Below are 21680 nucleotides of genomic sequence, written 5' to 3'. Positions count from 1 at the left end.
AATGGCTGAAAACTACGAGGCAGGATCACCATCTTCTCAGCTGCACTGCAGTCCGTGTGAGTCCCAGCTGGAGACTGTAGTGGGGGCGTCTTCACTGGCCTCCAGGTCCCTTCACCCACTGGTGTCAGTGGACCTCCTGCAGGGGAGCGAGCAGATCCGGAAGACACTCGTGCTGTAACCTCCTGTAGTGCAACCCGGTTGACCCCTCCAATGTGCCATGTGACTGCGGTGAATGGCTGTGCGCCTCTGAATAGAGGAGCCGGAGAGGGACGTTGGCATGAGTCAGTAGCTGAGACGGAAGAAAAGCTTTTCACCAGCTCAGCCTGGGGCCTTTGTAAAGGGCTAACAAGGAAGGATGAGAACTCAAGAGCACTAGTTGGACCCGAGCTCCACATGTGAGCGGCGGCTCACGTTTTGCAGACACTGATGGAGGTCCGGTTCATAGATTGTGTAGTGGACCAGATGCTTAGTGAACATTAGAGTGAATTCTGCCAACGTTTCTTTGCTGACTGTGCTGTTTGTAAACTGATGAGCTCTTCAGCGCGTGACACACATTTGGGTTGGACTCAATCTCCAGTCGGTTCCCTGCTCTGCCACTGTGTCACTGGAACATGGCGGCGGGTGCTTGGCTCGGTGGAGGCCTGGTCATATTTCAACAACATCCCGGCCTCATCCATTATCCACATAATGACGCCCTCTGATGTGATTCCAGTGTAATTACGCTGCGTAATTGAAGCTTTAGAGCTCAGATTTACTCCACAGACAAAACACGTCGTCTCTTTGCCCCTGTTGTGTCGCGCCGCTTGTCTTCATGAGGCAGACGCAGGGGACGGCGGGGGGTTTCCACAACTACTGGGGGCCGAAATAAACAGTTTGTTCATGTTATGTACAGGCTGCTCTGTAAAGGCCCTTCTGTGGTCAGGAAATGTTAACAGAGTCAGACATCTCCTTGAAATTATTAAAGGCTTCTGTGTTTAGCATCAAAACACAAAAAACTACCATCACCACTGAGGCTGGCCACACTGCTTTTTCTTCTTGAAGCACAAATATTCATGAGCTTTTCAGTTTTCAGTCTGATTCTGAGATGTAGTCATGAGTTTTGGAGGCCCGCGAGTACAATGTGTGTACTGTCAGGTATTGAAGGATTGTTGAGGTTTCATGAAACAGTGTTCTGATTTTCAGAGCCCACCAGGTGGCGCTGTCTGCTGTAATGTATGTTTGGACTTGAACAACTAATTCACTGAGACCTCACATTATTTCTAAACCAAGAGCGCCACCTGGTGGGCTCTGAAAATTAGGAGACTGTTTTGTGATACCTCATCTGCCCATCACCACAGTAAAGGCTGACTGGCTTTGCTGCTTCCCTGCAGGGAGGAGCAGGAGAACCGGATGCTTCCTTTGGTGAAGGACAACAGCGGCAGTCACGGCTCCCCCATCAGTGGCAAGCTGGAGGGCCTCTTCTTCAGCTGCAACACGGAGTTCAACACCGGCAAGCCTCCTCAGGACTCCCCTTACGGCCGCCATCGTTTCGAGGTCCAGGCCGACGCACTCTTCAACCCCGAAACCAGCCTGTACTTTGGAGACTTCTACTGCATGTACACTGCCTACCACTACGTGATCCTGGTCCTGGCGCCCAAGGGCTCCAGAGGCGACGACTTCTGCAAGCAGAGGCTTCCGGCGCTCGACATCACCGACAACCGCTTCCTCACTTGCAAGCAGAGGGGCGCGGACGGCGGCTTGGAGTTCCACCACGCCCAGGACGTGATCCTGGAGGTGATCTACACGGAGCCTGTGGACCTGGCACTGGGCTCGGTGGCGGAGATCAGCGGGCACCAGCTGATGAGCTTATCTACTGTTAACGCCAAGAAAGACCCCAGCTGCAAGACCTGCAACATCAGCGTGGGACGCTGAGCTCCAGAATGTAGACGACTGGGAGCGACCTTCACTCTGGAGGCCATGATGAACCAGTACACCATGCATGAAGCAGCCGATCAAGTCCCACTCCAACCTGCTCATTAACAAGTGTCCAAGGGTGAAAAAGAAAAAAAAGAAAAAGAAAAAAGGCAGAGTCACCTGCCCCCTGGTCTCACTGGACTCTCCTTCACTGTTAGACTGAACCTTTCCTTCCTGAGAGACCTTCAACTGAAGCCCAGAACAGCAGCAACTGTGAACCTTCATACAGCAGAACATTCCAACCCTCCCTGCACTTCACCCTTCTTTCTCGTCTCAACCACTTTGCTTTGTGGGATTGCTGCACGCAACACTGTCGTTTTAGACTCATGATGTCACATGCCGAGACGCCACTTAAAACTAGATGGACCGTACGATACAACCACTTCTGCTGACTGTAGTGACTACTAGGGGACGCTATGGCGACATTGAAAAACAACACACCTTTATCAGTAGCTAGCAACTTTTCCAAAACACAAATTAATATATTTTATATACCGTGTTACTTTTGAAAACTACTGCATGCACAAGTGACGAGCAAGTTCATTTGATCGCCACCAGATGGCGCTCGTTGATCATCTTTGAATGAGTTTCTAGTGATCCAGTTTATTGACCTTTGGTTGGCCCTCCACTCCTGCATGCCCCGTGTCCAACACCGTTTTTAACCTTGAACATCTTTAGCCATGTTCATCTTAAGAAAAGCCACGGCATCGTTGACCACAGCGTCTTCACTGGTTATTGTCAAGCGACAGTCAAACTTCAACACTGTTAACTAGACAACGCTACTGGTTGTCTAAAAGCGAAACCTGCACAGGTCCCTAACACGGAGCCAGTCAGGATCACAAAGGTTGAGCAACTGAAACAAGACCTTAGACCAACTGTATAATAAAGGCCTTTCATCTCATGAGCTTTCTACTCATTGGTTTTACCTTCGTCTTGGTAGGTCGCCGCAGCATTTTAAATCTGAATTTAAAAGTCAGTAAGTCACTGACCATCAGAGCAGCGGTTCACCTGTAGCACTGTCCGGTGTATGATCAGAGACACCGGAGCTGTCCACTACAAGACCAAAGATTCAGTGTTAAACAAGTGTAAACTGCGGTTTGGCTTCATGACTGCTGTCAGCAAAGTGGACAGGTCTGTTGTTGCTGTTGCTGTTGCTGTTGCAGACACGATCAGATCCAGCTAAAGCAGCACTCCCACTCCTGACGTCTGCAGAAACGCTGTGTGGTCACGTGTGCTGTCTTATGGCTTGCGGTCACACTGCAGCGTCTTTACCTCCTCCCTGTTGTGGCATGACCTGGTACTACACTGTCCTGTGGGAACCAAAGGTTTGAAACCATCTGTGGGGATTTGAACAGCAACAAACCCCTGAAATGTGTTTTTGTTTTTTTGATCAAGTGTACACTTGAGTAAACCTTTAAACAAGCATGATGCAGTTCTGTGCAGCATGACTGTAAAAGCTGTCAGTATCGTTACCATAGCAACCGTCTCTGCAACATGCTTTTGTCGTCATTAGTGAAAGAAGGAATCAACTGTGCTGAGCAGAATAAATGTGAAAAAATATTTATTTTGATACATTCATATATAAATATATAGATATCGAATATATATATATATATAAACCAGAAGTGCACAAGAAAGCTCTGATCGATAATAGCGTCGGAGGGAATTGACTTCTAATAAGCATCTTAAACACAACTTAGAAAAGTATATCTGGCACTGAGATGCTGACGTTCACCAACATACACACAGAGGCGAACATGACTGACTTGGATGCATATCACAGCACAGTGTAAGACGAACACAGATGCGCACAGACGCCAGGATTGTAGAGCCAAAAGTTCAGGACACTAAACACTCGTTTCAGTGAAAAAAGAACCAGACTCTGCCACTTTTTCTTTCAGCAGCTTCACTGTTCCTCGGATTGTACTGTGGTGATCCTAAACGTTGGGCTCAGACTCGATGGTCGCACTTTTTAAAATCCTGACTCCATGTTTAGAAGAAGAAATGTCAAACATTGAAATGATATTCTTGTCCTTGATTTGGAGCTACACAACATACTTCTGCTACATCAGGTTTCATGTGCTTTCGGGACTTGGACATGCAGTTGCCCGCCGTTCATTCAGACCGCCGTCGCTCATGTAAAGTGCATCATCGTGACGGGAGCGGCATGTTACGACTCATTCAAAGCCCACTGTGAGAAACTCAACTGCTCTCTGTGGAGTCCTGGTGTTTACTGAGCAGGGCCTCCAGCAGCCGCAGCTTCGCCTTGAGGTTCTTGTACTGGCAGTACTCCTCGGCCATCGGGCCGCGGTCCTCCTTCTGACAGACCCTGGACGGAGAAGGACGTAAAGTCGGGTGAGCCACTGGTTGATAGTCCCCATGTTGCCTTACTGGATTCTCTGTGTACAGCGAGTAATGTACGGCTGGACGGACGTGTACAGTAGAACCTTGTACAGCTCATCTCTTTTCTCTGTGTGATCTAATATCGTGGATATTTCACTGTCATTACTGTGACTTTTATTTTGTGGATTCTTTTTCCCCACAATACATAGGTAAAAAAAATGTTACAAGATTATGAAAAGAGAAAATAAAGCTCCGAAGAGTGTAATATTTTGCTGTGTTGTGGTTCCTGACTGGTCTGTTACCTGCCGGTCTCGGAGTAGAACTGGTCCTCAAACTCCCGCAGAGTTCGGTGGAGTCGGCGTTTCTCCGAGCGAGCCGTCCGCAGGTGGTCCAGTAATTCCGCCCTGTTCGGAAAACACTCATTTTCTGAGCTGCCTTCCACCGCACATTAGCGCAAACGTTATTGACTCCAGCGCTACCTGGAGGCCTCATGCAGGGTTGCCATGGTGATGGTCTGAGGCTGGACGCACTTCACCTCCTCCAGAGGCGACACCAGCGGCGTCTCGGAGATCTCTGAGGACGGCTGCTCCTGTGAGTCCTCTGAAGCGTAGCTGCATGACTTCAGCCACAGCTGCTGCCGCCGTGGACTTCTCTGTTCTTCATCAGAGTCTTCCTCCTCTTCCTGAGAGAACAACAAGACCACATCACTGCAGCGTTTATGACATGACACGAGCCAACACCAAGCACGCAGGTCACCCCGCCCATCATTTTTAATGCAGTGATTAATAAGTTGATTCATCATTTTAATAAAAACATTTTAAATAGATAACGAGGAATACTTGTTGAAATAATATTAAAACAGAAAAATATAAAACATACATTTATTACACATAAAGGGTACAAAAATGATACTAGGTCAAGTACTAGGGTCAAGTCTTCATATCTTCTTTACCAAAATATGATACGAAACTTTTGTGAAAATTACGATTTTATAAAATAGTTTTAATTACTTTTTTTATTTATTCAAAAGCCTTTTTGACAGAGCCACAGTTTTCAAACATAAAAAGCAAAAACATTTTACTGTAGTTTTTAAGTTAGTTTGTGTTATTTTAATAATAAAACAAAAAGCAGGTGTATAATCTTGAAATTTTGATTTCAGTTTTGCTTTCTTAATTAAAAATTTTAAGGTAAATGTGATTAAACATATAAAAAAAACATATTTAATATTTTGTATTTAGTTTCTAGGGTTAGGGTTTGATTTTGCTTCAATAAAAAGCAAAAAAAAGTAGCTATAATTTGTTTTTATTTTAAAAAAAAGCAAAAAGCAAAAATTAGTTTTTTTAACATACTGTACTTTTCTCTTGTTTTATTGTTGTTGTTTTTTTCAATTTAAAATATTAATCAATAATAAATGTAACTCAATTTGAAAAAAGAATCAACAACAACAACAACAAAATACTGCTGCTTTCAGAGAGCACGATGGTGTCGAACAGGGGTCTCAAACTGAACCAAGCGAAAGCCACGCCATGGTCCAAGCTCAGACCTGAAGCTCTCTCATGACACACACCAGAGATTCCTCCTGCAGGTTTCCATCTCTAGCATCGGTCAGCAGCAGCTCGACCGCGCAGACAGACAGTGAAACGACTCACAATAGTGGTGATGACGGTGGCCGTCACGTATGAGAGCAGCAGCTGCTTGAGGAGCCGGTATCGATCATAGAAGGGTTTCATCAGAGTCCGCTCCTGCCGGGAGCTCTGGGAACAGGAAACAGGAGCCGTCTGATACCTTGGTCAAAGGTCTAATGCTGTGGAGGCGTCTGACTGAAGCTTTACCGGTCGCCCGTGCAGACTCTCAAAGTACAGCAAGCACTTCTGCAGGCTGGTCTTCTCCATCGTCATCTGGCTGTGGGACATTTTCTGAGAAGCACAAAGACCCAGCTCAGGCTCCAGTTCCACCCCAGAAGAGTGAGCAGGCTCCCACCTTGATGCTGTCGGGCAGACCAAGGTCTCGCCGCCGCTCCATCAGCCGGTTGGTGATGATGTTGAAGGTTTCCTCCACGTTAGGTTTGTTGTTGCTGTTGTTGTTGCGCTGCTGCAGCTCAGAGCCAGCTCGCGCCTCCTTGTAGTCAGTGTTGGACCTGCAGGCATTGGCACCCTTGACTGACTGTTTGAGCTTCAGCTCTACGGAGGAGAAGATGACCAACATGAGCAAACAGGGGTCAGAGTAACAGCAGGGTCACGGGTTCAGCAGCCGACCTTTCAGCTGCTTCCGACTCTTGAGCAGCTCCTTCATCAGCCTGGCCACCTCCGGATGTGCTGTCTTGTCATTGTGAGCCGGCTGAGGAAACACAACAGAGCTTTATTGTCCTCCCACAGGTTCACACATGAAAAATACAAGCAAGCGACAAGGACTTCCACATCTGCGCACTAATGTTTCATGAGAGACCTTCCTCTGGTGCTCGGAAAAATTCATCATTCACTTCACTTTCCCCTCCATCATCACGCATGAGGACACAAAGTGATGAGAAGACCACGCAGGAGGTGAAGTCATGTCAGAGAAAATGTCTCTTATTCACCACTAGAGGGCGCCATTTCACATTCAATGGCGAGAGCGTAATGGTATCTTCCCCTTCTTCTGCTATGAATCCTCTCTCTACTCCACGTGTCCAAACAAACCGGCTTCCCAAATGTGGTCTCGAAACTTTTCTAGAAGGAGCTCTCTCTCTCTCTCGCTCTATATATATATATATATATATATATATATATATATATACACTGATGTTATATGAATATAATGAATCACCTTGTAGTTCCTCTCTTGTTCAAAACATTCTTCAAAACGCCTGATTCTCCTCCGTAAAGTGTGGATGTGTCTGTTGAGCATGGAGATGGACAGAGAGCCCTCTTCTGGCTCGGTGTGGCTGCTGCAGCGAGCCCTGGAGACACAGTGGCACTTTATAAAATCCCATCCCACATGACAGTGCACCAATGTTCACAAGCGTTAGTCAGAATCACTTTATATTAGCAACCAGAAACAAAGCTGATCCGAGCTCCTCAACTCGGATGCCTCTTCACACAGTCTCTTCGAGGGGCCACTTACATGCGGATGTGCTGCGAGCAGGGAGGAGACGGGGCCGTGTCGGGGTCCAAGTTGTAGCGCAGACTGTGGCTGAGGTTGGGACACCTCGGTGAGGGGACGGGGCAGTCGCTCGTGGTGAGACTGGAGAGCAGCGGGCTGCTGCTGAAGTCTGGGGAACCCGGCAACCTGTCGTCGCCTGGAAGACCCTCGGGGCGAGAAACTGTGTTGAAAACCAGGCTGGATGAGGATGAATCCGGAGAAGGACTGGCCACTGCGAGCAAGGACGAGTCAGACAATAGTCTCATACACTTGTATCCATCAGACTAGAGAACTTTTGTTAGTTTCATCGCAGCTAGAGACTTAAATGAAAAGTTCATGTGGCAAGAATAGCTAAGCGATAATAAGCACCACCAAAATAATTTTGGATAAATTTAGGTGCATGAATTTCTGACTGATGTAAAACAGAGTAAACACATATAGACATTCCTGGAGGTTGCATTTGAAGTAAAAGGTTTAAGGTTATTAGTTTGTGTCTGACAAATCAGTAACAATTTAGAATCACAATTTACTACTGTTTCGTGTGGAGAAACAATGACAGAAGAGGATGATGGAGCAGAAGAAAATATTGTCATCAATTGGTTTAACATCATTTCTGTAATGATCAAAACAACTCAACATTTATATAAATCATATGTCAGTGTGACACAATGAACTTATACCATCCAGTCGTGTACAGGGATTCCAGAGCCGTAGTGTGATTTCAGTCACCGCTCGCTGCTGCAGCTAGAATACCACTCTATCTAAAGGTTACATGATGGTGCCATTCTGGACTGCGCACTATAGTCACGCTCGCTGCGTCATCTTCGTCGTCACCGTACCTCTACAACTTACAGACACACCCAGCAGAGAAATGTTGATCCTGCACTAAACAGGTTGCCAAACTTACATTAGCGAAGGTGGAGCCACAAACTGGGAAACAGATTACATCCTGCCATTTTTTTGCCGCACCATTCCAGAGCTGTTCTGTCAGTCTACTCACCAGGCAGAGATGAGTCAACCGGGTCCAGAGCAGGTGATGAGTGCAGCAGCGGCTTGTGGCTCAGCGGCAGGCTGGTTTCCTTGCTCATGGGCTGATAAAGAATGGAGGGTTTGTCCGGCGCTTGTGGATCGTCTGGTGCCGACAGAGGACCCGAGTCAGCCTCCAGTGCTTGTAGCTTCACTGAGGGACTCTGGAAGCAGAAGCAGAACATGGCTTCGGGTCTGCAGACAGGTGAAGTCAGAAAGAGGGGGAGCAATCGCTGGGTGCCCCTCAGAATTCCCGTGCTAGTCCTCAAAATCCATCTCTATAAGCAGGACTGACAGATGGTCCGGTGGGATGTCGCCCGGCAGAATGAGCAGCTTTAAGAACAGGTCAATGATTTTGTTGGTCTCAGCCGGCGACAGAAGCAGATGAGTCAGATCCAGGCGCATCACAGTCCAGCGTGGGATCCTGACCCACGGATGTCCGATTATCTCAGCAGTAAACCTCAAGCCTGAATGGTGGTGCTCCTCCTCGGCATTCCCGGCACTTGTGCTGCTGAACTGCCTACACATGGATTATTCATCGCGCATGAGAGAAGGGGTGCGGCGGGAATACCACTCGTGTCCTTCTGTGGGGGTGTGCGCAAGCGCGGGAGGAGGAGCGGAAAGGTACTCTATACGATGAGGCGTTTCCACAGCAACGTTGCCGGAGTGTGCCTTTGAGACTATTTCATGTTCACCCCTTGAGTCACGTAACCTTGGCTGAGAGCTACAGCACGACGTACTTCTGCAGCTCCAACGCAGTGAGGACATTTTTCCATGAGAGCCATTGGGGGTCCTGCTCTTTCATCTCCAGCACAAAGGCTTTTTTTCTCACGCTCCCCGGCTTCTCATTGATAAAAAAGTACTGTATGCGTCATACAGCAGGGGAGGGGAGGGGCGGGCGTGAAGAAGCCCACATCATGTGGATGCTCACACCTTAAAACACACACGCACAGCGGCACGCAGTAATCTGCATCACGGCCTCTGTTGTCATAGATACCCCCCTGATAAATAACTGCTCATTTGGGTCGAAAAGACTTCAGGGTGCGGGGATTTGCGTCAGAGCCGCTAATCTTGCCTCTGCAATCACTGTGTCTGTTAGGAGATCCACTACATCATCCTCCTCCTCCTCCTCCTCCTCTGGCCTGGAGGAGCAGACAGCACACGCTCTGACAGGGTCCCATTGTTGCAGTCCTGACACACCGACGCTGCACCAAGCAAACAGGGAAACACGTGGGATGTTGATGCATTCAGAGGTGAACTGAACGCCTTTCCTCATCACTCATTTCAGCTAGATTTTCGTTCTAAAAATAATTAAATATTCATATTGTGTTACATGACTGGAGGCAGCTGCCCACTCGACTGTGATCGCTCAACGTGACATCACCTCTATGAAACATTCTTTTGTTTGTGCCATGTTTTTATTGAGCCTTGAATGAACCTCTTAACACGGCAGGTTTGTGATATTTAGGATTCAGTCTTCTGACTCAGCCCCGATGTCGGCAACTTCGCTTCCGTCAGATATAGTTTGTGATCTGTTTGGAACATGATGTACTGGAAGAGGCGGGAATCATGTATTGTCACTGGCGGCAAATAAAACTCAAGGCCAATCCATGGCAACAAGTGTAACAAACACAAAAACATTGTCATAGATGTCATGCAGCAAAACAACTACAAACCTCCCAATACATCTATCAACACATAAATCATCATCATCAGGTCTGTTGGTTCATTTGGATTCAACCCAGAATACTTGACGTCCTAACCTCTGATCATGTGAAGAAATGAACTCAAATAAATGTGGATTTAGCAACAGTTCAATTCCTGCTGATGGGTCTCTTCTATAGTCGCTGAAGTGTGTGGGAAGGAGCTTATTGTACTCCAAATATTTTTAAACAAATTATATTGATACAAAACACATAGACTGTGTGGGTAAATAAATCAGAGTGAGGTGGAAATGAGCAGCTTGGCTGCTGTATGTGATCAGTAGAGTAGTTATGATTATTGCCATCTTCAGCCTCAGTAAGAGGGAATACACGGCGCACTGTAGTGATGGGTAGATGAGGTATCATGAGACAGTGTTGCAGGGGTGGTGAAACAGTGTCCTAGTTTTTAGAGGCCACTAGATGGCACTCTTAGTTTAGAAATTATGTGTTTAAAATGCACTGAAAACTGGCAGGGAAGTCAGTCTGTGAGGGCCAACATGAACAGGACAGGAGGAATCGACCCATAGATTCAGCTAATACTAGTTATTTGACTCTACATGTTTCAAAGAAACCCATGATTTAGAGGAGGCACCTAGGATTCGAAAGGAAAACCATCGACGAATATCAGGAAGCCACAGAAACATGGAAACATCCCCGTCATTTATTATGGTCTCTAGATAAATTCTGAGGAAATGACGTCTGTCACTGTAATGTTGACTTCAACAGTGAGTACAGAGCGATGGATGTAAAGCTGAGTGGAGAAGGATTCTGGCTGGAATCACTGTAGAATGTGAGGGGTGGGAGGAGATTTCTGGAGAGGGAGGGGCTAAGAATGACAATATAAACAGCAAAGTCAGAGGGCTGAAGGATGGATGGAAAGAGGGATGGAAATGAACAGTGGGAGAAGAAGCAGAGAAGGAAGACAGGTGAATGAAAAGAGTCACAATACTGCGAGCAAAAAACAGATTCATTTCTAGAGGAAGTGAGTCGAGAATGGTGGAGGGATGGGGAGTAAGATAGAGAGATAGATAGATAGATACACAGACAGACGGACAGATAGGTAGCTAGATCGATAGACAGACAGACGGATAGATAGATAGATAGATAGAACACGTTCAAGTCCAAACATTGTGCATCAGACAGTGCTGGTGGCCTCTGAAAATCAGGACACTGTTTCATGAAACCTCATCGACCCTTCACTAATGTTCACGGCAGCAAATAATGTTTGGTGAAAAACATTGGAGCTAAATGTCAGGGTCATGTTCCATGAGCTTTAATAAGATCTACTAACCTCGGACTCCACCGTTGCTTTCTCAGGCCGGCCCTCCTGCGTCTGTCTGGAAAAACAAACATTCTGTCAGGGAGAAGCGTTTAATTCGTTCAATTTTTAATCCCCTGTTCCCAGTTCATCTCGACGTGTGCTCCATTTAGGTGCCACATTCATCCAAAATCATCTCATTCACATGCCACACTAATGAGGCGCTGCTGCTGCCACGACCTGTGGCTTCACTGCTGATGCAGCACAAAAATAAGGTGCCAGGTCACGCGAGTTTGTTGACTGTGCATGAGCCCCCACGGCGAGTCCGTGCTATTTGGACTGGAATCATATCCAAGTATGACTGTGAGCAGCTCAATGCTCTCATAACCCACTTCTGAAGTGACTGCAGGGCTCGGAGAGGAGCCCAACTAGAAAAGAAACAAGAGGGTCAAGGAGGAATGAAAATACCTCACGTGGCAGCGGGAGATAAATGGTTTTTATATGCAGGAACCAGCCAGATTTTGATTTGGGTTTTCTCTAAATTGCGCATTAAATGATTAAAACTACATGAATTCTGTTTATTATATTCTCACCTCTCTGCATCCTGCGTTTTGATTTGTGCTTCGCTGATGTCACTGTCCTCAACAACCTCTGAGCGCACTTCAGCATCAGAAGGTGCCTGTGAAAACAGTCCGGATGAGATTGCTTCAAACACTCGGCAAGTTTGAGGCAGAATATTTCACTGCAAACAGAAAGTGGGAGAACCAGAAGAGAAGCTCCCAAAGGCCGATGAGATTAAAAGAAAAGATACCCCCTCCGCACTAAAAATAGAGTTGACTAGTTATTTTGGAACACACTAGCACTCACACTAGGATGCATTCAAACTGCCAAACTGACTCTCAACCTCCAGCTGAGACTCTGCTGGGGTGCCTCCCACTCTCTCTCCTTCCTCCATGAGAAATGATTACCACAGAAAATTCTCCTTTGTACAGTGTAGTCGTGTTAGTTGTGCACATTGAGTTGGCGGCGACAGGGGACGATCAGGAAGTACACACGTGCTATGATTATCACAAGCAACTGTCTCTCCACGTGAGTATGATCGGAATGATGCCACCAAAGCCATACAGGCACTGCTTGTATTGTTCTGTATACATGAACATAGTTTGGTATTGTGTAATTCAATTGTACTGCATAGTATATGTATGCATATTTTAAACCTACAATATGTATACTCAATAAGTATACTACTCAAGAACAATTATTCATGAATTAAGTATACTTATACATTTGAAGCACACATTGGAGTGTACCTTACTTAGTAAGTCCACTTTGTAACTCTGAATCTATGTGAGAAAACAACTGGCACCTATATCAGGGGCCATTACAGGAGAAAGTGGAATGGCCTTCCATACTGCCACGAGGTCAGTGAATATCCATGTCCATTCTGGGACAGCCGTATCATACAACACAAGAATACAATGTTGACTTACTCAACTTAAAAAGAAAAACAAACACCACTACAGCAGTGGCCTCACTCAGAGCACTTTAAGGACGGAGCCAAGAATGAGGAGAATACTATTAACCTTGACAGCAAACACCTAAACTCTAGCAAGTCACAACTCATAAAACTAATTTTTGCATATATGAATGACCCCTAAAAACCTGTATTGAAGAGGAAAGAAATCTTTGTGACAAAATGTGCCAAAATATTGTTTCTTTCTGCGACTGAAAATGATTATCAGTGAAAACTGTTTTTTTTCAGTCTTAAAATATGTACCAGTGAATGTATTTTTTTCATTTCAACGGAAAAATCAGGTAAAAACCCCATCAACAAAGACAACTGAATCCATACTTTGCAGTGATGGAGCAGCTTTAAAAAGCATGCAGAAGTCTTAAATCTTGTACCTCATCATTGCGCTCCACCTCCAGCACCATCTCCACCTGGCCGCTGTCTTCTCCACGTCTGTGGACAAAAGAATGAATCATTTCGAAACGAATCACAATGTGGGTGTTAACGCTAACCCCTGCGTGGTGTCCTCTAACAGCGGCCCCTTGGCTCTCAGGGAGGGGCTGCTTGGGTGATGCTGCTGCTCTGGTCCGGGGTCAGTGGGTGACACGGGCACACAGTCTGCCTCAGTGCTTCCTTCTGGCTGCCGGCTAATGCTGGCACTGATCTCTGTGTCCTCACTGTGGAAAGACAAAAGATGGCAAGGAATTTAACTGTTACTTTTTGGCTTCTCCCTGAGACAGGAAATGCTGATGTACATTTTCATCACAGTCAGTCATCATTACAGCACTTAGTGGCCACAAAGTGTTGACCCAGTTTTACAGGAGATTCAGCCATGAGCAACTGTCAGGTTTTAGAAACTCAAACTCACACGGACACTTCGGACTGTACGCTGTACACAACACCGGCTTTCTTCGGGGAACATATGACCTGGTTCAACAGTTAAAGATCGTGCCTCAGACAGGCCTTGCTGAGGTCCAAGACAACTCTGCACGCACCAAATACGCAGTTAAAAGAAGCAAAAAGTTCAATGCCACAGCTCCTCTATGAGGATTTCAGTGAGACACGTACAAATCTGAGCAACATATCTGTCACTGAAATACGGGATGCACGTGATGGATGACTAAAAAAGTCCTGTAAAACCACCCAGATGACAGTGTGCTAATTTAATAACATAAAAATATGTCTAATATTTTGAGCATATATATATTTTGTATCTGAAAGTCGGCCTTCAGACCACTCACTTGTGGAGGACAGAAGATCCACGGCCATCATGGATGTTGAAGCAGATCAAACAAGAAAACATCCTCTTTTCCGCCAACACGGACAGCAAGCCACAGTGTACAGCTCACTCAGGAGGGACGGCGGGCCACACAAACACGAAGAGAGCGAGCGCTGAGCACGAGCACTTGATGGCCAGTGACACAAGTGACACCCTGTAGGCATGGAACGCACCCGCCCCCTTCAGATACACTCACACACCACGGAAGAGTCAGACACAGCAGCAGCAGCAGCAGCAGCAGCAGCAGCCAGTGAGTCAGTTCCAGCTCTGAAAATAAATAAAAGTAGGCCACTCTGGACAAACACATGTTGTGTTTCCATCACTTGAGAGGACATGATTTCCCACCAACTAATGAACCCCTCTTAGTCACTGAATTAATGAAAGCAAATTCCATTCAGGTCAAGCACAGTAATAACAGGCGTCTGGAAAAGCAGGGACTGGAAAGAAGCCTTCATTTCCTCAACTGACCTTTCTACAGTACTGTAGGTAGAAGCAGCAGCTTTACTCCAAGAGTCTGCTACAGTAGTATTTATACTTCAAGGAGCAAAACTCATTACATCTTATCAAGACGTGACGACTGAGTGAACTACAGGTCAGATTTAAGGCACAGTGTAGGAGGGTTTGAAAAAGCACAGTGGGCAAAGAGGCGGCACTTTTGTTCTGTAAGAAGTGGAAGTTCAGCAGACTCAACGCTCAAAATATATATGAAAATACTATAATGGTCAATCTAATACTAATGGCCTACAATCTCTTCACAATTCCCATTAAAATGCAAAACAGCAGCAGTCGCAATGAATTTATAAAATGGAATTATAACATAGTGATTTTGTTGAAAACCTCTTGATCTACAGCAATTTGAAAGGACGTGGTACTGGGATCGTGGGCTGGAGTGTCCCCTTTTCATTCATTCCTTCATTAATTCAACGTAACTGCAGAGGAAGGAATCAGGCATTTATCACGTCATCACTGAAAGTTCGCTGCCTCAGACATTTTATTTAAGCCAGGAAGACAGACACATGATGACGCAGCACCTACCGCCTGGGAAGCAGATGAGAGTGGGCGGCTGTGAGATGAAGCCTATTGATATTTGTTTGACTGATGAAAGCTTGGAAACATTTGGCAGCAACAGAAACACATAAGCAGGTTAAGCTGCGCTGCTGTAATAAGCATCATAATAATGGGAGAATCATGAAGCCAACAACTGAAGGTGGTGGCTTCATGTGTGTCCCAGACACTATCCACCGGCTGCTTAAATGAGCAGCACAGCTCATGAGATTAAAGGTGATGAGTCATACAGCACATGTGCATTCTACTCTAGCAGCTCAAGCATTTTTGTTATTCACTATTATATGACATCCTTCACTTATTTAAGACTCAACAGGCAGCTGAAATATTGAGCTAGAGGCTCAGTAAAAGAGAATGTACAGTCATTATTTTAAAACGCACCTCAAAACAATGTGCTCTATGAAATCTTGAAAAAAAAAACCATCACTGCTGATATGCTGAAATGAGTCTGATATGATCAGTAAAAGAGAATGTACAGTCATTATTTTAAAACGCACCTCAAAACAATGTGCTCTATGAAATCATGAAAAAAAAACATCACTGCTGATATGCTGAAATGAGTCTGATATAAAGTGACAGAACCAAGGAGAGGAAGAAGAGAAACCGTTGGCATATTTAGACTCTGGCTTCATATCCTGCGACATAATTAGGGAGAATGCGAAACAAAATAAAGGAGTTGTAGTAATGATTTAGTTATGATAAATAATGGAAAACATATGACACTATGATGCATCATTTGCAGCAAAATTTTCTTGCCAAAGATGCTCTTGTTGGTTAGACAGATGAAGACTAGGATGGACTGACTGATCTTGGAATATGCAAATAGTTTGTATATTGAAAGTTAGGGGTTAAGTACTGGCAAGAATCTCTGGATAGAAACACGTCACGATTGCATATTGTCATGTCCTATCCTGAAGCTCACAATGTTTATTAAAACAGCAACAAGACAAAATAAGCCTAAACTAGTTCATCGCATGCAACTTTACTACTTCATATTTTAGGAAACTATTGATCATAAAATGCAGAAGTACATATATGAGAACATAGTCCTGAAATGCATCATGTTTTTCATTTAAACTACGTGAAACTCATGTTGCGAATAAATTACCATTCTTGTTTTTCCTTCAACAACGTACTGACTTGCAAAGCAAGTCACACTGTCATTGATGCGTGTATAAAACATAAGAAACAAAGTACTTGTCATTACTGACAGCAGTTTTATTTGACCAACAACTAAAAGGTGAATTTATAATATTCCGAAAAATGAATGGATAACAATAAAATTCTGTATTTACAGCTGGGGAATGCCTGTATTATACTGGAGGTGGAAGTATCATGATATATACGGCTGTTTGTATAATTTCCACACCTCTGTTGTGAGTGCACTTCATTATGGTGTAAATCATCAGGAATATTTTCTGTCACCTGCAGCTGATAACTGCCCACAGGGCTCGACTCGACAGCGATGGCCATCATGAGAGCGCGTGCACACACAGTCACATGTTAACTGCTGGACCGAAATAGAAGAGATAAAAATATAAATTAGTGTCCTTATTGTAACCCTGCCAGAATCCATAGTCACAGTTTATAAATGGAAAATAGCACAGAAGCCTGGAAGCAGATGGTGGTCTAACACAGATTCTGTGGGGAGGATCAATGTGCGGCCTTCTTTATGTTTGTTATTCCATAATGAAAGCAATTTTGTTGCCTAGGGAATAATGACTTTCACCACAACATATGCCCAGAGCAGCTTCTGAAAAGAGCTTCAACGAGGACGAGCGAAAGACTCGCAGACAAGGACGGAGGAGACAGTTGGAGCAACAGCAGAGGACAGGATTCTACTGTAAATCACGAAACAGACTGTTGTTTTGAACTGAGGAGGAAACTTAAAAAACAGCCAAAAATGAATCTCACTATAAATTTTAGAGGGAAAAGCTATCCACCACTATGTTAGGGGACACAGAGACTGAAGGTGATGTGCAGGATTATGGCTAATATAATCTGTTGCTTCGATTAATTCATTAGGAATTTGGCTTTCTTATTATTTGAGAAAGTCAGAATGTCACCTTTACAATATTCCATCTGCCTAAACTCCCCTGACCAACAGAGAAGCTAAAAAGTCTGGATTAATCCATGCGGACAAGATATTTTAAGCACAGCTGGTGTCATGGGTCATTCATCACAACAGCGCTGCTATAAAGAGGGATGACAGTACCTGTGGACATGGTTCTGCATTTGTCCTGCTGGATCAGAGGAGCTGGAAACTTCTGACCTCCCTTCACTTGCTGGCTCAGAGCCGCAGCTGCTCGGTTGAAGCTGCCGCAACAGACGAGGAGATCACATAGATATAAATCCAAAGAACCATTCAGTGAGAAGACTCTCTATAATCTCTAGTTCACCTTCAAATGTGAGAGTGCAGACAAGGTTGGAGGCGGAGGTGAGGAGGAGGTGACGGACGATGGTAGGAGAATACTGTGATGCTTCAGGAGATGCAACAGCATGCCGTTACACACACTCTGCTCCTCCAGCATCCGCGGCCCAGCTGGAACACTAGATACACAGACATCACATCAACCTCTCCTCAGCGATGTAACGGCCTGTCTAACTAAAATGCTGCCATCTAGTGGAGGTAAAATGGAACTGGTCTGTTTTAAGCAATAATTCAGTCACCATTTTGCTCTTTACGAAGCAAAAATGTTCAATATGTAAAATGTAAAACCGTAGTTCCAGACCACTTCCACATAAACGTTATATCACACTGTTGTGAGACATGAAAATAACGTTGCTCATGGCTAAAATAATGATTCCAATATTCATGCACACAGAACGCAGCAGTCTTTATGGATTGATTAACTGTAATATTACTCTTCACAATGCGCATATCTTTATCATTATTTGTTAACTCAATAGACAATCATTTGAGAAGCAACATCTAGGTACATCTAAACATCATCAAGGTAACGCTAATCATTGAGTAGAAAAACAGGAAAATGTTTGAAACAATTCACCAAAGAGTCATTTATTTCAAATCATTCAAGGATGTGTGGTGACCGTCTGTCTTTACGCAAAATAAGTGAATAAAATTTAGAGGAAATGATGATAAGGAACGGAATCTGAATCATCATCAAGATCCATTCGTCACTATAAGGGCGAATCTCACTGTGGACATTGTCTCAGCAGCTTCTGCTGGCCCATTAAGCTTATTGAGAGCAATATTTTAAAGGCTAAAAAAGGGCAGGAACACTGGTTAAAAAACTTGTTCGGAATTGGTTTTATTTAATCTTTTGTTTGAAAGGGACACTTTTGTGTCCCTTTCAAACATAAACATTATAAATAGGCTTTAAACTTTTGTCCTATTACAGGAAAAAGGTGACAGCAACTGTCCTGCTAACTCGCCAAGCTGCAGTCGAAGTCCAACCCTAACTACCTTCACATGTTTCTGCACGAGAAGCCGGTTGTTTACTGCATGTTCTCTGCTCTCCAACACTGTCCATTCATCACTCGCTCCTCACATCTCATTCGATGCTAAAAATTGAGGTGAAGACACAGGAGGGAATGTGAAAAATCTGAGTATTAATAACCACGTGTTTACATCATGTGCGGGTCGATTGATGACAGGAGAGTCCGGCCTGTCACATGGATGACATAACAGACACACAAGACTGCGAGATGATGTCAGGCCGAAACGTCAGAAGAGAAGGCTGCATCAAGAGCTTAACCACTCCAATGAGATGCTCCAACAGGTCAGATAGGGAGCTCATTTCAATAAGCAGTCTGGCTGCAGATTGCAGAGGAGGGACAGTGAGCTGAAATGCTGACTTCTATGTGCTGTGCTGGTTCTGATCCGTAATCTACCCACCGCTGCTGCACATGCAACCTGTCATCATATACGTCGGCAATACAAAATGAAGTTGATAAAGGAGAGAGTGAAAAAAATAAAGACGGCCTCACAAACAAGAGTAACACACTTGATCCTGCTTCATTTTAAAATGGCAGCTGAAGAGGACATCAGATAACAGCTCTCTCTGGGATCACGCTTGTTTACAGTGATGGAGCGTTGTGTAAACAGGATGTGTCTCCATGTCCCATCAAACACAAAACTCCTTGAGTGGAGGAATGTGTCTCCACCTCGGAGCTCCTTCAGTGTAATGCATTTCTACACAATATGTAGCAACAACCACTCGGTAGCAGCTCTCAACAATGACCTCAAATAGCAGAAGTCCAATCACGTTTTCGCAGCTACTTACTGAAAAATACATGGCCCAAAAATAGTGGCGAGGTTTTCCAGGGGCATGTGGTTGAACTGACTGTGAGCCGCCACTCTGGCCAGGAAGTGGATGAGGTAAGACAGAACGCTGACGTTGTCGTCTTGGAGGAGGCAGAGAGTCTCCCTCACTGACTGATTCAACTCCTCAATGTCTGGCGACACTAAGAACGAGAATAAAAATGAACTTTGAGTCATTGTACGGCTCCAAACTGTCATGATGACACACTGAGCACTTATGATGACACACCATCACACATGTCAACAGACATGTACGTTCAGGGAGCCTTCCACTCCCATTTGGAAAACTGCAGAATACAACAAACTCAATCAAGTGGAAACTATAAAAACAAAATGCTATGCAAAGTAATAAGAGTAGGCAATAGTAGAGCACATAAGAAGCTTTGTAGAAACACAGGTTGAAAAACTACAGAGTTTCAACTACTCAATACAAGTGGAACACACTATTATTTACACCTGTGCATTTGAAACAGCACCAAATTTAATATACTTAAATGTTCATGCTATTGTTTTTACATAACACATCTTTTCATCATACAACTTAAATGCAAATCAAGTAGTCTGAAATCTACTGTCAAATATATCAAAGGCAAAACCTCACAAAGATATCAAAAAGTGATAGAGCAGCTGCCAAGTAAAACTCCTCCCAAGTTGAATATAAATCCAACTCTCGTTCATTTAAAACAGCATATATAGGTTGCTTAATGTCTTGATGTCTTTCTTTGGTTTGTTTGTCTTATTCAAAAATATTTTAGATAACTTTAATCAGAAAATATTGACATTTGTACAGGTTTCTTTATCACTGTGTTATATTTGTCAGTCAATTTCCAAAGTTGAAACAACTAATAATATTTTTTAAATCATTAAACATGGAAGAACAAACTAAAAGTAAAGATGATCTGATATTACATGTAAAAATAGCTTCACATGAATGAACTGAAATAAATGAAATGGAAGCAGCCAGCAAATACCTCTGAGAGAGTTGATCAGTTGTTGGTGCTGACGCACAGGAAATAGAGGGCTGGGCAGCTCCCGGAAGAAGAGTTTAAGGAGGGAGGCAACAGTGGGCACATCTCCCTCTATCTCCAGGTCCACCCTCTCCCCCTGGTCCCAGCGTTGTCTGAGCTGCCTGGTGCGAGCCACGGAGCCACAGAGGCGGAACAGGCCTCTGTGTTGCAGCCCTGTGAGATAGGAAGAGGCAGAAACAAGTTTGAAAATACGTGTCAGAGAATCTGTGAGGGTTATGTTGTACCGTGTTTGTCCAGAAACGCCACCATGTCTCGTAAAACCAGAGGGACACCACAGACCATCAGTCCGTCGTCTCGGAGAGTATCCAGAGCAACTCCAAACACACATTTATGGAGCGCCTCTGAGGCCAGTGTGGTGGCTGCAGGTTCGGGACTGACTTTTGCAGTAGAACACAGGATTCTCACAGAGGACGTGTCACTCTAGAGCAGAAGAGAAAATGACAAGTCACAGTTAATATTGCCAACAGAAAGAGAGACAAAATAACAAACACAACATTAGCACACACACACACACACACAAAAAAAAACACTTCCATGACAGCTATAGAACAATATCTACTGTCTCAAAATCAGAAAGAAAAGTTGCAGGAAACGTTAAGTCGTGACACATTTAGGGTGACTCGTTCAATCACATTCATGAATGAAGACGAAGCTCTCAACTTATTTAACCTTGTTAAACTCACTTGTATCAGAGTCTGGAACAGATATTAAAGTCCAGAGAAACGTGAAATAGTCCCAGCAGAACTTACACAGATCGATAAAGAAGCGCTGGCTCCCATTTTCAGCTCACCGGACGAAAACAATTCTCCATTCTAGGTCTCACTTCCGCTGAGTCTCTACAAGCGCCACTTGCTCTCAAACGACCAAAAAGTTCAATAGTCGTCGATGAAAAACGACATTTGTCATCTGCGTGCCGTAAATAAAGTCCAAAGACTGAGGTGGATTCTAGCTTTCCTCCTAGCGTCAACTTAGCAGACCGGAGTAGGTGTTTAACCACGTGACCCCCTTGTTGCTATGGTGACGTGCGCTCTGGTTGCCATGATCATAAAACACGGAAGGATGCTAGCGTGAATTTTGTGATGGCGTGAAATAATACAACGGAAAAACTGGAAG

General features: G+C 44.5%; 2 protein-coding genes across 7 annotated transcripts in view; one reads left to right on the top strand and one right to left on the bottom strand.

Moving 5' to 3' along the window:
- Window positions 1-4561, top strand: part of phyhiplb (phytanoyl-CoA 2-hydroxylase interacting protein-like b) — a 26546-nt gene extending 21985 nt beyond the window's left edge. For all 4 annotated transcript variants that reach the window (XM_053874348.1, XM_053874345.1, XM_053874347.1 and 1 more), the window contains one exon: window positions 1371-4561. In XM_053874348.1, coding sequence (XP_053730323.1) covers window positions 1371-1911 — 541 coding nt within the window. In that variant the 3' untranslated portion in view covers window positions 1912-4561. The remainder of the gene's footprint in view (window positions 1-1370) is intronic.
- fam13c (family with sequence similarity 13 member C) lies at window positions 3503-21547 on the bottom strand. 3 transcript variants are annotated; one of them, XM_053874340.1, is made up of 20 exons: window positions 21317-21547; window positions 20792-20987; window positions 20511-20720; window positions 19502-19682; window positions 17654-17804; window positions 17470-17570; window positions 13423-13587; window positions 13306-13363; window positions 11994-12079; window positions 11434-11479; window positions 8414-8603; window positions 7396-7645; window positions 7099-7231; window positions 6552-6633; window positions 6277-6476; window positions 6129-6212; window positions 5946-6050; window positions 4776-4978; window positions 4599-4700; window positions 3503-4282 (listed from the first exon to the last, which is right to left on the bottom strand). In XM_053874340.1, exons 1-20 carry the CDS (start codon window positions 21344-21346, stop codon window positions 4156-4158), a joined length of 2700 nt encoding a protein of 899 aa, XP_053730315.1. In that variant the 5' UTR covers window positions 21347-21547; the 3' UTR covers window positions 3503-4155. The 3 variants fall into 3 exon arrangements, with proteins under 3 accessions (XP_053730315.1, XP_053730317.1, XP_053730318.1); XM_053874342.1 differs by having other exon boundaries at window positions 3504-4282; window positions 21251-21547; XM_053874343.1 differs by lacking the exons at window positions 17470-17570; window positions 17654-17804; window positions 19502-19682; ... (1 more) ...; window positions 20792-20987; window positions 21317-21547 and adding an exon at window positions 14152-14913 and having other exon boundaries at window positions 3505-4282.
- Window positions 21548-21680: the final 133 nt, after the last annotated feature.

Source organism: Synchiropus splendidus, chromosome 9 (assembly GCF_027744825.2).
Source record: "Synchiropus splendidus isolate RoL2022-P1 chromosome 9, RoL_Sspl_1.0, whole genome shotgun sequence".
Classification (NCBI taxonomy): domain Eukaryota; kingdom Metazoa; phylum Chordata; class Actinopteri; order Syngnathiformes; family Callionymidae; genus Synchiropus; species Synchiropus splendidus.
The sequence above is the reverse complement of the archived record's forward strand: the minus strand, read 5'-3'. Positions and strand labels throughout refer to the sequence as shown.

What these genes read in the sequence shown, in the direction of transcription:
- fam13c (XM_053874340.1), bottom strand. Translation starts at nt 21,346, where the DNA reads ATGGGAGCCAGCGCTTCTTTATCGATCTGT. An exon ending in GGCGTTTCTGGACAAACACG is followed by an intron (nt 20,721 to 20,791) that starts GTACAACATAAC and finishes CCTATCTCACAG; the next exon opens with GGCTGCAACACAGAGGCCTG. An exon ending in GAGTCGGAAGCAGCTGAAAG is followed by an intron (nt 6,477 to 6,551) that starts GTCGGCTGCTGA and finishes TCTCCTCCGTAG; the next exon opens with AGCTGAAGCTCAAACAGTCA.